Here is a 16,767-nt window from a genome sequence, read left to right as displayed (position 1 = left end):
CAGAGCAATATTTCATAGGAAAAAAAACAGAAAAGGTCAGAGGTCTAGCCCCAAAGCAAATCATACATAGGCCTTATTAGTTTTACAACAGTGGTTTGCTTTAGCTTGTAAGCTATAGCTAAAGCTAATGTTGCCCAACTATGTAGTTAACAGAAGTTTTAGCTTGTGGACAATAGCTAAAGCTAATGTTGCCACTGGCTATGTAGTTTATACTAGCTTCAGCTTATGAGCTATAGCTAAAGCTAATGTTGCTACTGGCTATGTAGTTAATATTAGCTTCAGCTTATGAGCTATAGCTAAAGCTATTGTTGTTACTGGCTATGTAGTTAATATTAGCTTCAGCTTATGAGCTATAGCTAAAGCTAATGTTGCTACTGGCTATGTAGTCAATATTAGCTTCAGCTTGTGAGCTATAGCTAAAAGTAATGTTGCTACGAGTTATGTAGTAACAGTAGCTTTAACTTGTACGCTAGAGCTAAAGCTGATGTTGCTACTAGCAATGTAGTTAACACTACCTTTAGCTTGTAAGCTATAACTAAAGCTAATGTTACTCCTAGTTATGTAGTAACACTACCTTTCTACTAGCAATGTAGTTAAAACTAGCTTAAGTTTGTAAGTTATAACTAAAGCTAATTGTGCCCAACTATGTAGTTAACAAAATTTTTTTACTTGTAGACTAGAGCTAAAGCTAATATTGCTACTGGCTATGTAGTAAACACTAGCTTTAGCTTGTAAGCTATAGCTAAAGCTAATGTTGCTACTGGCTATGTAGTCAATATTAGCTTCAGCTTGTGAGCTATAGCTAAAGCTAATGTTGCTACTGGCTATGTAGTCAATATTAGCTTCAGCTTGTGAGCTATAGCTAAAGGTAATGTTGCTACGAGTTATGTAGTAACAGTAGCTTTAACTTGTACGCTAGAGCTAAAGCTGATGTTGCTACTAGCAATGTAGTTAACACTACCTTTAGCTTGTAAGCTATAACTAAAGCTAATGTTACTTCTAGTTATGTAGTAACACTACCTTTCTACTAGCAATGTAGTTAAAACTAGCTTAAGTTTGTAAGTTATAACTAAAGCTAATTGTGCCCAACTATGTAGTTAACAAAATTTTTTACTTGTAGACTAGAGCTAAAGCTAATATTGCTACTGGCTATGTTGTAAACACTAGCTTTAGCTTGTAAGCTATAGCTAAAGCTAATGTTGCCCAACTATGTAGTTAACAGAAGTTTTAGCTTGTAGACTATAGCTAAAGCTAATGTTGCCACTGGCTATGTAGTTAATACTAGCTTCAGCTTATGAGCTATAGCTAAAGCTAATGTTGCTACTGGCTATGTAGTTAATATTAGCTTCAGCTTGTGAGCTATAGCTAAAGCTAATGTTGCAACTAGTTATAGAGTAACATTGGCTTTAGTTTGTAAGCTATAGCTCAAGCTAATGTTGCTACTAGCAATGTAGTTAACACTAGCTTTAAATTGTAAGCCATAACTAAAGCTAATGTTGCTACTGGTTATGTAGTAACACTAGCTTGCTACTAGCAATGTAGTTAACACTAGCTTAAGCTTGTAAGCTATAGCTAAAGCTAATGTTGCCCAACTATGCAGTTAACAGAAGCTTTAGCTTGTAGACTAGAGCTAAAGCTAATGTTGCTACTAGTTATGTAGTTCACACGAGCTTTAGCTCATAACCATTTTCTAAAGCTTACATTGGTACTAGCTATGCAGTTAACACTACCTATAGCTTGTAAGCTATTGCTAAAGCTAATGTTGGTTTTGGCTATGTAAATAACACCACATCAACAACCATTTTAGCTATGTTAGCTAAAGCTTTAGCGATGTCCACAATGGGCCTTAGCAAACATTGCTAAACTATGTTGGCTAACAAAATTTTGTTAGCTTTAGTTATGTTAGCAATGTAGCGTTTTTACATGACTATAAAAATGGATTGGTGACTTTTATGAAACTGTAAGATGTGTGCAGTCTTAATCAATATTACCTAGGTAGCTTATGTAGCTAACATAGATAATATAGATTTGTTAGCTTTAGCCTTAGCTATGTTGGCTGTGTTAGAGTGTTTTAATGGAGGACAGGCGTTTTCCGGCAAGCAGACTCTTTACTCAGCTTTGTTGTCTTTACATTAGTATGTAGAGTACTGTGTATAAGTTGTAGGTATGTAGGGTGCTAAAGATTCATGTGTCAACAAGTGGGGACAGAGTTCAGCTCAACACGTGTCATGTGTCACCTTGCAGCCTAGGTCAAGGTTGATGGCATCTTTTTATCTAGGCTTCAGCCTCAATTTTTGGCCCAAACACCCCAAAAAGTTCTGCAAAGTACTGTATATATTGCACCACTGTACTCTTTCCTGTAAGATAGTAGATGGTAGGTGTCTGTTCTTAAAAGCTAAAGACCCTGTAAAGTGAAATCCTAATTTTTTGTCTTAAGACACTAGATATAATGGATTGGTTGCTGTAAACATATAAAAACACTGAGACCTACATGTGACTGAATTTAGGATTTAGACCATTAGAAAGTTTTTCACCTCTTTCCTGGCTGGGTTTAATTTGGGCGGGGCCAATATGTGGGCTTGTGATGTCACAAGCCCATATTGGGGAATAACCCTGCCCCCTAACGCTACAAAATAAAATAACAGAGCAGTTCATCTCAGTACAGTCTGTTGTTAGCTGGTGTCACTGTCTTTATAGAAAGTTAACAGTCAGTTAAATGCTGTTTTTTGTTCATTGTGAGGTAAATTTCCCAAATCTATCAGCCACAGTGGTTTATGGATCATTGAAAGTATCACGACAGAGATTTGAGCCAGAAAACCAACTTTGTCTTCTAAGGTCAACAAAAGGTCAACAGGCAGGCTAATGAAGTGTGCTTTCCTCAATTCAGATTGTAGCTTTTTTTTTTTTATTTGAGAGGATCATAAGTCTCCTGAGTGGGCGTGGCTTCAGCTCATTCAACAGACACGCCCACACCATGCTGGAGCAGATTTCACTCCCTCATTTTTCCTGATTTGGAAGCTTAATTTCATAAACTTAGAGATGTTTTATTTGACTAAAATTTGACCTGGGGGTTCATAACACAGGGACCTGTCAAACAACAAACCTAGATACAGATCTATTTTCACTTTACAGGGTCTTTAAGAATAAAAAACAATTGTGAAATATTTGAGAATAATGCCAAAAACTCAGTGTTAATGTTTTTCTTTATGGTTTATTACAGGAGTACATTTAACAGTCACGGTAACAAAAGGAGAGGAGAAAAGTCAGACAAGACATTCATATTTAAACTAAATGAACATTTTTTTCCTGTAAAAAGAAAGAACAAATATTATGTACAGAAAGATGTCAGACAGGTTCAGAGAAACCAACAGGTGAGAGGGAAGTGTAGTCGCATGGCACTTAAAAAATAGACATACCTCGCAAGTGCTTTCTGTTTTCCATAATTAATATCAAATAAAATGCAGTGATAATAAGTCTGAATAACAAAACAAAAAATAATTATTACAGTAATCAAATCAACAATATTAACACTTTAAACATTGTTTACAATATAACTGAAATACATAACATTCTAAATACATCCAATATTTACCAAAGACCTTCTCATTTAGCCTAAAAACTCTATATCTGTAATAGAATAAAAAATATCATTTCAAATATCTTATAACAACAATATTAATCGTACAATAACATTAATATTAGGTTATTAGTAGATGTAAATAGCTGATTTTCCCCATGGCTTGCTAAGGAAAGACGTATTGTACAAATTAATATACACTGTTGCCTAATAATGCTCTTTTTAGCTTTCTCAAAATGCAAATATTTTAATCAGCTAAATTATATATTTATATAAAAAAGGGAAGAAATGGCAAATCTCACTTGGTACAAACTATTGCAATCTATAACTCTCAATTAGAAAATGTACACAAGAAAAGCAGCAAAAAAATCTATTTTTCATAAGAAGAAATCAGTGGTGTGGTTGGTAAAAAGAGTGAACAATGTCTAGCACAGGCAGAATCCTTCAGGAATGCTGTTGGACAACAAGGCTGTCCAATAGGAAAAGCCTTTCTGAGAATGACCCCGCCCTTTCCTGAAATCTTATTGGTCCATTTCTCTCTAGCTTCAGATCTCTGTTCAAGGCTTCTTTAGTGTCCAAGAGTTCCGCTAACAAGTCCCAGAGTTCTGCTGAAGCTTTCCACGAACAAGAGAACAAAAGTTCCTCTCCAATAATGAAACACACAAAGCTCTGAGAGTCCTGATTGTGCAATCACCTCAAACAATAAATCTCTTTCAGCTCATAAAGTTGCTTCAACCATGGAATTTCTTTTTTGTTTTGCATTTTTAGCGTTGATTGGAGGAGCAGCAAGACAGAATGTCACCTTCTCCACAGAACTCAAAAATGGCTGCCCCACGGAGACGGGAAATAAAAACAGCACACAAACAAACACAATATGACAAAGCAACATTTAAGCAGCATGTATGTTAAGTTTTCTCTTCTCCAGCTCTACTGTGTCCCTCCGTTTCTCCCACTGCAGCTCAATGAAAGCAAGTTCTACCTTGCATAGGGTTATTGTCTGGGAGAGATCAATCTCAACGCAACTTGAAAGTGAAGTTAATGCAATACAAAACAAATCTGTATCTAGATACTGTCTGCTCTTGATTCAGTTCATCTTATCATAAACAATGGTGATTGGTAAAAGGTCTGTTGATTCTACTCGACCTTCAGAATAGCTTTCTTAGGTGGATACAAGAGCTACTGGAAACCCCTGATTTCTCTCTGTTCACAAGGATTGACCTCAATCCAATAAGTATCTAGTCCAGCTATGAAAGTCTACAGTGAGTAACTGACAGTATTTATGTGCAGTAAGTCCAAGTTAACCTCCAAAAATGCTAATTAGTTATTCACCACAAATACAAATCTTCACCTGAGTTCATAGAGGATTAGCTTTTTATATGGGTAACATTTTGAGTCAGTATTGGTGGGCAATTTGAAGTTGGCAACAACATTCCAATATTCTTCTACAGAGGAGGATTAGGCTCAGGTGTGAAGGAAAAATAATGCTGTGCACTTTGAGAATTAAGTTGAAATGATGAGGAAAAGAAGTCATTATGTAGGGAATTAAGTCAAAATTTCAAGGATTAAAAATGATTTCAAGATTAAAGTCAAATTGAGAAAAAAAATTCAAATGTTGAGAATATGTTGAAATTTGAGAAAAAGTTGAAATTTTGAGAATGAAGTGAAACCTTTGAGACTAAAACAAACGGTGAATTTTATAAAACCACACCATTTTCATAAGTTAAAAGCTAAAGAATGTGTCTTTTGTTAAATCCAATTCTGATACAGTTTCGCAAGTTCATTGACTGTTTATTATAGTCTACTAAGCTTTAACTTTATTCTACAACTTTTTGACTTTATTATTGAATTTGTATCTGAAACTATTTTTAAATTGTATTTCAACATTAGTCTGAAATGTTTTTCTCAAAACTTGAGCTCTTTCTCAGCATTTCAAGTTTACTAAAGAGACTGTAGTTCAACTTTATTCTTGAGGTTTTGACTTTTTCTTGAAACTGTATCTTTATCCTTTGTTCAAGATTTTCTAAAAGTGAATTTCACATCTATGTCCGGAATTTCAACTTTTTCTCAAGTAGAATATCAACTTCAGTCGTTTTTTTTAGTTTTTTTTTTTCACTTTTGTGTAGACACTGTAGTTCAACTTTATACTCACATTTAAACTTTTTCTCAAAATTGTATTTCTACTTTATTCTTTATCAAAACTATATTTACACTTTGTTGTCTAAATTTCGATATTGTTCTAGAAAAATTCTATTTCAACAAAGTTCTCAAAATTTTGACCTTCTTCTCAACACCTTGACTTTAGTCCATAAACTGTTATTCCACTTCATAGTTTAAAAAAGATCACTTTTTTTTTTTTTTCTTGAAATTGTGTATGACGTTTTATTCTAGAAATTGAAACTTTTTTCATGACATTTTGGCTCTTTTATGGGCAATTAAACTTAACTCTACAAACTATTTTATTCTCGATAGTTTGACTTTATTTTCGATATTCTCTAAATTTAGACTTTTTCTAGAAACTGTATTTCAACTTTAGTTTCAAAATTTGAACTATACTTTAAGTTTTTTTTTTCAACCTTACTCTCAAAAAATTTTAACTTTTTTCTCAACATTTAAACTTTTGTCCAGAAACTGTAGTTCTTAATCATTATTCAAATTTCTTTTTTCTTGAAATTGTTTTTTTTTTTTTTTTTTTTTTAACTTTATTTTCAAAAAAATTTTTTGGTAATTTGACTCTTTTACAAAATGCTGACATTTTCCTTTAAATTGTGTTAACTCTGTTCTTGAAATTTCTTATTTTTTACTTGAAATTGTTTCAACTTGATTCTTCAAATTTTGACTTTTTTTTCTTGACATTCTGACTCTTTTCTTGACATTTTTTCTTTATTCTCAAAGTTTAAAGTATTATCTTTTCCTTACCCTTGCTTTAATCCTCTTTTTATATATATTTATTTATATATTGATTGTTTGTTTGTTTTACATTTGATTTCGTCCCAAATACATTGAAGTTTCAGGCTTTGGAATTTGGAATATAAAGAAGGCATCATTTCAATGCTCAAACTTTAATTTGGAAAGTCCAGTCCTGAAATTTCTTGAATAAATATTTATTCATATCTCACGTTGTTGGCTTTTTTAGCTTATTCTGCAGTGGAATTCATGACTGAATGCAACATGGGAAGTACTTTTTAAGAAGTCAACAAAACTTTTTTGGCAGTTTTATAGTGGAAGGTAACTGGAATTCAGAAAAAATGCCAAGAACATGGAATCAAGAAGGAATGTGTTATACTTTTACTACATGCATCCATGATAGTTTCCCTTAAAGAACTATATTACTCAATTCTTGAAACCGCCCTTGCCTCCACCGCCTATATTGACCCTTTTTAGTAATATAAGTTGAAGCCAGTCAAAGTAGTTACTGCATCATAATGTGGTTGGCTTGTCCAAGAGGTTCAGAGCAAATCTGACTAATTTAATGTTGCTGTAAGACAATCTGCCACCCAACGTGTTATGATCTTTGCAAATGCATCTGTAAACAGAGTCATCACTGCTTTGTGTAAGGCTGACAGAGTCTTTCTCTGATTACCTGAACACATGAGGTGAATCTGGTTGCCACTATAATGAATTCTGGTTTGAAATAGTCATTTTCATCCAAAACACCTAGAACCTTCTGCCCACATCTCTTTTACCCTGCTAGACAACTGAATGGTTCAATGCATTTGATTAGAGACAAGCAAAATGCTAAAGTATCATATTCTTTCATCCTATACCCTGTTTCATCCATCTTGTCTTCCTTCCAGAATCATCCATACTTTCACTTTTCTATTTTCAACACTTCATTTCACCAAAGTACCACCATACTTCCCTTACTACCATTGTGCACTACCCATATTCTATCTCAAATTATATTACATAGCTTTTTTGTAAATAGATTTTGTTTGTATATTTCTTTAAAAAATACACAGAGCATAATCAAGAACGTTTTTGGCAGCTTCATCCTTTCTCAGAGGAATGTTCAGGTCATCATCTTCAGTTGTAACAAGAGATGCAGACCTTTTCTTTAAGTCTGAAAAGGAACCCCTAACGTAGCAGGTGGAGAAGAAAAAATAACTGAAATTCTTTCTTTCCTTCCTTCAATCTTCTCCCTAAGACTTCTTTATAGCTCACCCCCCCTTTACTCGCCAACCCTCTGCCCCTCAAACAGTTGCCCCAAGCAACTCTTCTGACTTGGCCATGATCTCGTTCTGGTTGGAGTCCAAGCCGTAGAACTTGACTTTCAGTCCGTCAACAGGGTGGACCACCGGTACCGTGATCACACGGGGGAAATTCCGGGTGGCAAGCTCAAAACGGCTGGTGCTGGCCAACTCAATGGCGAGAATTCGAAGGAAAAGAGTGGCGAGCTGCTTGCCCAAACAGGACCGGACGCCACCACCGAATGGAAGGTAGTGGAAGCGTCCCTCTTTGTCTTCTCCTCGCTCTTGGCTAAAGCGGTCAGGGTCGAAGGCATCCACATCTTTAAAGACAGCAGCGGTATCGTGGGTATCCCGGATGCTGTACATCACACTCCAGCCTTTTGGAACTTGGACTCCCTGCAAACAAACATTAAAGGTAGCCAGTGATCAAAGTGATATGAGTTCTTGTAGGTTGCCAAGAAAGGGTGCAAAGATATTCTGTGAGATTTTCGGTAGAATTTTGGTCTTTGACAGGACTTAGTCATTCTTGATAAACTTCATTCAGAAACTATCGCAGTGCTACTCACATCAAGTTCGAAGGTCTGCATAGCGGTTCTGTAGGCTCCTGAAACTGGTGTAAAGAGTCTTAGCACCTCCTTGATGACACAGTCCAGGTACTTGAGGCTCACAATGGTGTCCAGCCTCAGCTCTCCTTCAGGACAGAGGCAACCATTGTGGAGGAGACCCCTTGCTCTTAACTCCTCCCTTAGGCGTTCCAAAACGGCAGGGTGGCGGAGGAGTTGCATGATGAGTGAGGTGCTGGCGCTGGCCGTCGTGGCGAAGGAAGCAAAGATGAGCTCAATAGTGGACTCCTATGGGACAATTAAAGGCAAGATGGTAAGTTACTCAATATACTTGGCTTCTGACCTGCACAGTGAGAACGTAAAGAGTGCAAACTGGACTGACCTACACAGTTATACTCTGATAGGCCCAGAAGGCTTGGTAGGCTTGGTATGTATGTTTGCTTGGTAATCAGTCGTGCCAACTGATGAACCCCTGGTGAGTTGGGACCCAAAAGTAGGTTGCAAACCTCTTTCCAGTGAATCATGACTGTGTTTTAGAAACAAAAATTGCACCAAAAAGCCCATGAAACTCTTTTATATCATGGTTAGTTTGTTCTGCCTCTTTGATTGAGCAGGGTCTGGCTGCAGACTACATATCTCAGACGCCGCTTCTTGTAGACCACTACTGTGAGATGCCAGATCTGTTAGAATGGCAGGGACGATGCTGATTGGTCAGGTCTGTTCTCAGACTGGCATAATTGTTTCAGATTGGGGCTTTGCAAGATGGATTTGCCTGATGACAGGCATGGAGTCTGGACTATCAATCTGCTTTAGCTTCGTTTTTGGTAAGAAGATTATCTTGGGACGGTCAAAACCCATATTTGTCCATTGCACATATAATATGTGACAGTATTTTCAATATAATGTTCCTTTTTAATCAAAGCATTGATAATGTATTTAAATGAGTGGTTTACTTTTATATAACTGTTACAAATTGGCTAAATAAAGAAGCTGAAAAAATAAATGTTTGTCTAAAAGTCAAGACGAAAATGTGGCAACTTTTATTGGCTAATATAAAGACTAAATTCAAAATAGCTGCCACAGCACACACCAACTTTGCTGTGTATTTTTCTTACATATATAGAAAAACAGATTCTGTTTACCTGAGAAAGTGTTGCCAAAGGGAACCTGTCTTAGGTGACTGAGCACACACATATACCAACTAATATCATAATTTGTCTGACAAATCATCATGGGATCATACGCAGTGAAAGTGACTTTATATACACATCTTCATGTCAAATATGGCTGCAGCATTGCAAAGCTGATGCCCAGAGGGAGACAGTAACAGTATAAGACATATACACTCATGGACAGGCACACCCTCTATTTACCTATTAAAATAATTCAGAGGAATTCTGTGGAAACTCAACTCTCTCTGCGTCTCTCTCGCTCTCTGTGGTTTCTGGGTTAAGTCCAGGGCCAAAAATAAGTCAACACTCCTCCTGCTAGGGGTCTGAAAGAGGCCTCCTGTACGCACACACATATATAAATACTCTCACAAAGTGAACTGGGGAGCCCCTGTCGCAGAGGCCCCGGCTGAAGCTCTCTCCTGCAGTTTTCTGACGCGCACATATATAACACACCGACATGGGGTGAGGCGGAGATGTGTTTTGACACGGATGATGGCAGATGAGAGGTTTATAATGAGTGTCGTGCTGCCCAGTGTTCAGTGTTATTTATTCCACTACTGTAATAATGGGCCCGGTATGGTACACTAAATGTTAGTATTGGATATGAACTTTCCACAAAAGGCTTCTTTTTAGGAAAGAAAAACATCACACTTTTATTATGTCTTGGCTTTTGACTTTTTTTGGCCTTGTTGTTATGAAACAAATGGCAGGCATAAGGTGTGGGGTGGTGGATATGTGCCCAAAGTAAGCAGGCCCAAGTTCAGTTTTCTCACAACTTAGCCTAAAAATCGGAGACAAAAGGACATAACATGTAAGGTTGGGAAACTGTTTTCTTCCATGCTTAATTATGTATTTTGTTATGCTACCTCCCCTTAAAACAGTAATCATGGCTATGCTTCAACTTTGGCTGATATCCACACCCACCCTCAGCATAACATACGACCATCAATATTTCCACTCTCTGGGCCATTTAGCCAAGTGACAAGCAATTAGCCCATCAGTAGCTGAGGGAGAATCCAGTTGGCTTGTCCACAAAGTAAAGCTAAATCAATTCAATTGCTTTTGGTAAATATCTCTGCTTAGTCTAAGTTCGTGCTCATGCTGAATTTAAGCTGTACTTTACAGATCAATGACTGGCTCTTTCTTGAATCTGGCTCAGCAGTGGATAGCTACAGTGATGGGTGGGGAGGTTATGTTTGGGAAGAGTCACACTAAATTACAGATACCCCAAAGAGGTTGGAAGATAAAATGGGTGGTTGCAGGATGATTCACATCACTGGAAAAAGATCAAATACAGTACAAACAATAACAACGCTAGTTTTGTATTTCTCAGGCCAAGACTTTAGTTTTCAAAGGATTTCTGAGAACCAAGGTTAAAACATCTGCAAACGAGGGTTAGGGGTTAGGGAGTGATGGACTCTTTGGCTGAACTGCTCCCATCACTTAAAAAACAGTGGTTCCCTTACTGGTATTGCTAGCCAGTAGCAGTGACCGCTAGTGAAGCTATTAGCTTAAAAGAAGCTTTAGCAGAGTATCAGAGTTTAAGAGTATCAAAGAATCACACGGAAAGCTTATCTTGGTGGGGATGATGTTTTTGCTCTTGTCCCAAATGGCCTCGGCATGAGTTGTATCCACCAACAAGCTCCAGTGTCAGTGTCTTACTGTCAAGCTCAGGTTACTAACAGAGCTGTGCATGTCTACTACCTCGTTTAGTCTTGTCCCTCTGATTGGCCAGTAATGAATGTGACATGCAAAACAAAGAACTACCCTTCCTAAACACTTTATATGTGAGGTTTTACATATGAATGTGAAATATATCCATGCAATGGACCTGTTTTGAGCTAGTCTTATTTTTGGAAAAATGGTGGTCAACTAACACATTAAGTCATCGGCTGGTGTGTGCCTTTGATGAACGTCTTTACATTGCTGTATCCAATACAGCCACTTGTTTACATACCCATTTCCCACTTATTAATTAAGTTTATTACAATGATTTGTTACCTTCAGCTCTTGCATGGTGAGCTCAGTGCCATTCTCTTTGGCGCTCTCCATCAGGACGTCCAGTGCGTCGCTGTAATCCTTCCCCTGGGAGCACAGCGGCTTCTCTCTGATCGCCTTCTCTATGCTTTTTTGCAGAGAGTCTCTTGCACGGATACCCTACAAACAAAAGCAAACTTAATACTGGTAGAAACATGTTCATTTCAACATCATCCAAAGTTTTCAACTTGGAAAATTTGTTGTGTTTCATTTGTGGTATTGAGAGGTCAAAGTATGTTTTACTTTCAAAAAATGGGGAAGAAATTGAAAAAGTAGTCAGTGGCAATCAAGCGAAGAGACCAAATGGGAAGACTAGAGGTTATTATTCTGTGATAGAAAGTTTGCAGTACCTTTCTGTAGCCGCTGAACGGCAGGTCTATAGGAAGACTGAACAGGTTGTCAACAAAGTCCTGGAAAGTTGAGAACAGATTCCTCATCTCCTCTTCTGTCACCCTGAATCCCAGCAGCACCCTCACCGCCATGGTAAATGACAACCTCTGGCTTTCCCTGTGGAAAGACAACCGATCAGGACTAATGCATTTTGCATCCAAAATGTAATACCAAGCTAATAATTATGCTTTCATTTTACATGCTGTTGAGCCTTGTAAAAGCACAGAATTGTTCTTTCCAAAGGGTTCTGTGTTATAGTACTCTTGAAGGTAAAATATCTCTAAGTATGCAGATGATCTTCTGCTTTATTTTTATGAACAGAAAGTGAAGATTACCTTTTTAATGTAGCCATATCTGCAACATCTCTTATGTCTCTACCTCCAATGATGTTTCCACTAATGATGCCTCTTAAATCCAGCAAAGGCTGCAGAATTTGTGGCGGTTGTTATCAAAAGAAAACGTAGACATCCTAAATTTTAAAGCTGAAATTTTGGAATGCAGTGATGTTGCATAAAGGTGTTTTGAGTATCTGTAAGAGTGACTTGATATATCTCCATCACAATCTGGGAATATTTTTTCAGTTGTCCTTAATAATAATAAGAAACCCAACAACGAGATGTGGTCTAACCTAGACAAAGTAACTAAGAAGGGCAGGCCTTGACAAAGAGTCAACTGCATCCCTCGTGAATGCGTTCACACTATGAACTCTGTAGTACCTGTAGACGTTGATGGGCTCAGGATTGGAGCTCCACACTCTGAGGCTCTCCTGGATGACCTGCTGGATTTTTGGGAGGTAGGACTCCAAGGCTTCATGGCTAAACACTTTGGCAAACACCTGTAGAGACAGAGAAAGACACAAATATTTCCATTTATTTAAGATGCAGGATGGGGCCGCACCTGCCTGTTTGTAACACTGACTGAAAAAACTGATAAGATCAATCAGGATTTTCATTAAATGCTCATAAATTCTGACTTGGCAGAGTGTCAGAAAGAGGTGAGAAAGTCGTTTGAACCCAGGTAAGCAAACTGAGGACAAAAGCACTGATTAACCAAACAGTACACGATACTCCAACGGTTGAGTGTTCTTAGGAAACCTCTAAGCGTGGAAAATCCTGATTGACAGGGTGTATGAACAGATGGCACTATATTCTGCTCATGTACTGACATTTCTTCACCCCACAAAGGAGTATTTTCTGTTTGATTTAACCATCTTTGATGATGGCATGAAAACCAAGTTTTCAAATATCTAGGTCAAGTGAATGAAATTGAGTTTTTACTTTAGTCATATTCATTAAAAATACAATGTGTGGTCAATGCAAGGAAGCTGGACTCAGTCCAAGTATTTTCCCAAATAGGGTCAAATGTCTGGCAACAAACGAGGAGGAAAAATTGTTTTCTTGTCCAACTTGGCAATCAGCATTCAGGGCCGGTTACGTAACACCTTTCTACATTGAGCCATAAGCCATCATATTAAGTAAACAGATATTTTGAAGCATTTCTTTGCAGGTCACAACATCAGAGAACAATGGGAAGCATACAAATTTGAGGTATATATACTCAAATTGCTAACAGTACTTCATCCATTCTTTGAAGAGCATAAAATGTCTAACTTATTACATTTAAATACCTCAACATGCCCAACATTGATGCAATGTACATTGTTCTCACTGATGATCATTTTTCATTTATAGCACGCAATTTTTACAATCCAGTCAAAAGGTCAAGGGTTCGATTCCTGGCTTCTGCAATCAAATGTTGATATCTCCTTAGGCAGGACACTTAACAGCAAATCCTTCCCACTGGTGCACCAATGCTGCATGAACGTGCACAGATGGATTAGTTAGTTCTGATTGCCACTCTATTCAGTGTGGACTGAATGGGTTTGTGTGATTTGCAATGTATAAAGCTCTCTGAGTAGTAACATTGACATTGCTGTTTGAGCCAAAGCTCCTATCTAGAGATTTATTTGGAAAATCAAACTCTACTTTAACACCATTTTATACCCTTTATTTACATTGAAAATACATGCATTATTTATTGAAAGTAGTTTGAGACATGTACCCCATATCTGATGCTCATCAGTACTGAATCTTCAGTGTTCTTGGAGCATGAGGCCCAGACCTACCTTCGCTCACCTATGTTGACACTTCAAAACTATTTGTAGTTACAGCTGCCTTCTTAAAAGTAGGATCATTTCTTCAATGCCATCTTTCAGTTATTTAAATTTTATGTTTTTTTAAATAACTTTTATTTTAGACTCATTTTTAATTGATAGAATTGGGGCATCTAAATAAAAATTTGGTGGCAAATTGACAAATTTTAGGTTTTATTTTATGACTTCTAAGCCTTTCAATTCACTCATGTCTGCGTTGAAAATCCTTACACACAAAAGAACCTTATCAAAAGTCGAAAAGAAAACTAAGCCTTTTAGTTACAACTGATAAAGAGTTTAGGTTTAGAGACCATGGGTGGATTTCTCTATAGCAGGGGTTTCCAGGGCAGCTTAGGGTTGTGCTGTGACCTTAAAACTTTAGGAAGACATTCTTGTGTGAATTGTTTAACAGAATCCATTTTGATTTGATAATTTGTTTTGATTCCACTGGAGAAGTTAAGATTCCAGGATTACGTACTTATCATTTAATGCCATATTTAAGGATATTTTAAGATATCTGTTAGCTTATAGTTAAAGTTTTCTCCTTTCATAATCTTATTCTCCTGGTAAATACTATATCTTTTGATAACATTTTATAACAACTTTGTTTTTGCCATCATACAGCACTTTGATATGCTTTATAAATCATACATGTAAATGAACATAGCTTGCCTTACATTGTTGCTATTTACCCTTAATGTTCTTTTGCACAAAGCCAGATATGTTTTTCCTGTTACCATGAAATCTACCATGGAGCTATCCCCACTGAATAAATACTACCACAAACATTTTTAAAACTTTCACATCTGCAACCTTAAACAAATTTGGTTCAATACAATCATGCAATACAAGTTGAAATATGCGCCTTTAAATGATGTTCAAACCACCAAAATGTCATGGTATTTCTCCTATAGATGGTACCAGCAAGTTGTGGTGGTGACTCACTTGACATTTACCAAGCTTGATCCTTGTACAGTTTTCCTAATATTAACCTTTCTTCTCTGCTGTCACATCTCCACAACTTCTACTATCCATTAATCCCCTTCTTCTCTAATGAGTTATACCTCCACAAGACTTTCCATCGTGCCCTAACTCCTTTTCATTTTCTGTGATGCCCAGTCCTTATTCACCCCCAAACCCTCTTTCTTTCCCCCCTATTCCTCTTTACAGAGACTTATACATTGTGGAGGTTTTCCCCTGTAGTCAGCAGAACTGGAATGACAGACAGACAGAGCAAAAGAGAGAAGAAGGAGGAGGAGGGGTTCAAGTCTTTCCTGGCTGCTCCTTGTAGTATTTCTTTGTATGAATCAGTCGACAGTCGTCAGTGTTGTTTGGACAAATAACATTCCATCTGATTTAAGCTCCAAAAGTGCCCTTAAACAGTCTTGGAAATGATTTAAAAGTGGAGAACATTGGAGAGGAGAGGAGGAACGTGAGCACACTAGACTAGAATGGGGCTTTTATATTAATCTGAATCAGTCAGTAGCACTTTATTTTATTTGGATAAATAACATACTGGGACATTTAACCTCTGGAGCCCTCTTACAAACAGTCAGAGTTTGGTCTAGATGTAAAATTACAAAAAGAAAATGATTAATATCTTATCTGATTGGAGTATAAATAAAACAATCTTTTCACTACAGAGGACAGGATGAAACCACACTACTACATTTTGTTTTACCAATCTCAATCAGTATGCATGATTTGCATTTTTAAACCCAGTGAATTAGAATGGAATAAACTGAAATAAATACCTTGTATAGAGCTCTCTGACTGCATCACCAGCCACCTTAATTCACTACCAAGTTCAGGCTACACATTATTTTAATGCATTTTTTAAATATGATGGACTTTGTACCCGCTGCAGCCAACAGGAAGTTGAAACAAACTGATGATTTTCATGTTAATGAATTCTGTGGAATAGAAGTGAATTTGATTAAATAGGCTACGATTTGGGATTAAGGACCTGTTGGCCCTGAAAATCCATAGTCTTATTCCATGTAGCCTATCTTGACTGCCTCATGACCTCCCAACAGAAAGTCGTGAAGGTCTAGATTTTTCTTCTGCATTGTACGATTTGTTTCATCATGTCAGATGTCAGGGATGTTGACCAATGAGACCACAGCGCTCTCTGCATGCTCAAAAGTCATGAATGATGACAAAAAAATGGTAAAGCTAAAGAAGAGACAAGCTACTGGGACTAAAAAATTGGAAATATTGACAAGGAATAGCAGTGGTATTTCAGTACCCTCGCTAACTGCCATTAGCATTAGCAACACTCACTCATCATAATGTTTGGATAGACAAGTACAAGTTAATAGAGTACATACAGTATGTTTGTTTATGGTATTTTCTCCATATTTTGTGTGGCCCAAACTCTCATCATCGAATGACAACACATCGGTCACAATGATTGGTCTGGTCCCACTTTACGGTCCGTTTCAGCTCTAACCTGACACAGTGACCACTGCAGCCAACAAAACGATCATGACCTCATAGCCTTACCCTTAAATTTCACATACTCTGTTTGCACACTCGGCCATAGTCAACTTTTTTTGTCAGGGTCTTTTCACCCCTCATAATATGCGCAATGACCGCAAGTTGTTTTCAGGCCTGTGGGAAATCCACAGCACAACCAGGGGCTTGTGGTAACCCTACTACTGGTCCAAACAGTACCCTAGGTCATGCT

The 16,767-nt window shown here is 37.3% G+C and overlaps 1 protein-coding gene across 1 annotated transcript in view; it reads right to left on the bottom strand.

The window, feature by feature from the left end:
• Positions 1-3,191: 3,191 nt before the first annotated feature.
• LOC121504567 (cytochrome P450 26B1) overlaps positions 3,192-16,767 on the bottom strand; it is a 56,564-nt gene continuing 42,988 nt past the window's right edge. The window contains exons 3-7 of the mRNA XM_041779454.1: positions 12,643-12,761; positions 11,887-12,043; positions 11,501-11,656; positions 8,331-8,615; positions 3,192-8,160 (exon numbers count right to left, since the gene is read on the bottom strand). Of these exons, the coding sequence (XP_041635388.1) occupies positions 7,768-8,160; positions 8,331-8,615; positions 11,501-11,656; positions 11,887-12,043; positions 12,643-12,761 (1,110 nt within the window). The 3' untranslated portion in view covers positions 3,192-7,767. The remainder of the gene's footprint in view (positions 8,161-8,330; positions 8,616-11,500; positions 11,657-11,886; positions 12,044-12,642; positions 12,762-16,767) is intronic.

This window comes from Cheilinus undulatus, linkage group 22 (assembly GCF_018320785.1).
Source record: "Cheilinus undulatus linkage group 22, ASM1832078v1, whole genome shotgun sequence".
Classification (NCBI taxonomy): Eukaryota; Metazoa; Chordata; class Actinopteri; order Labriformes; family Labridae; genus Cheilinus; species Cheilinus undulatus.
Note: the sequence above shows the minus strand (reverse complement) of the source record. Positions and strands in the feature narration are given on the sequence as shown.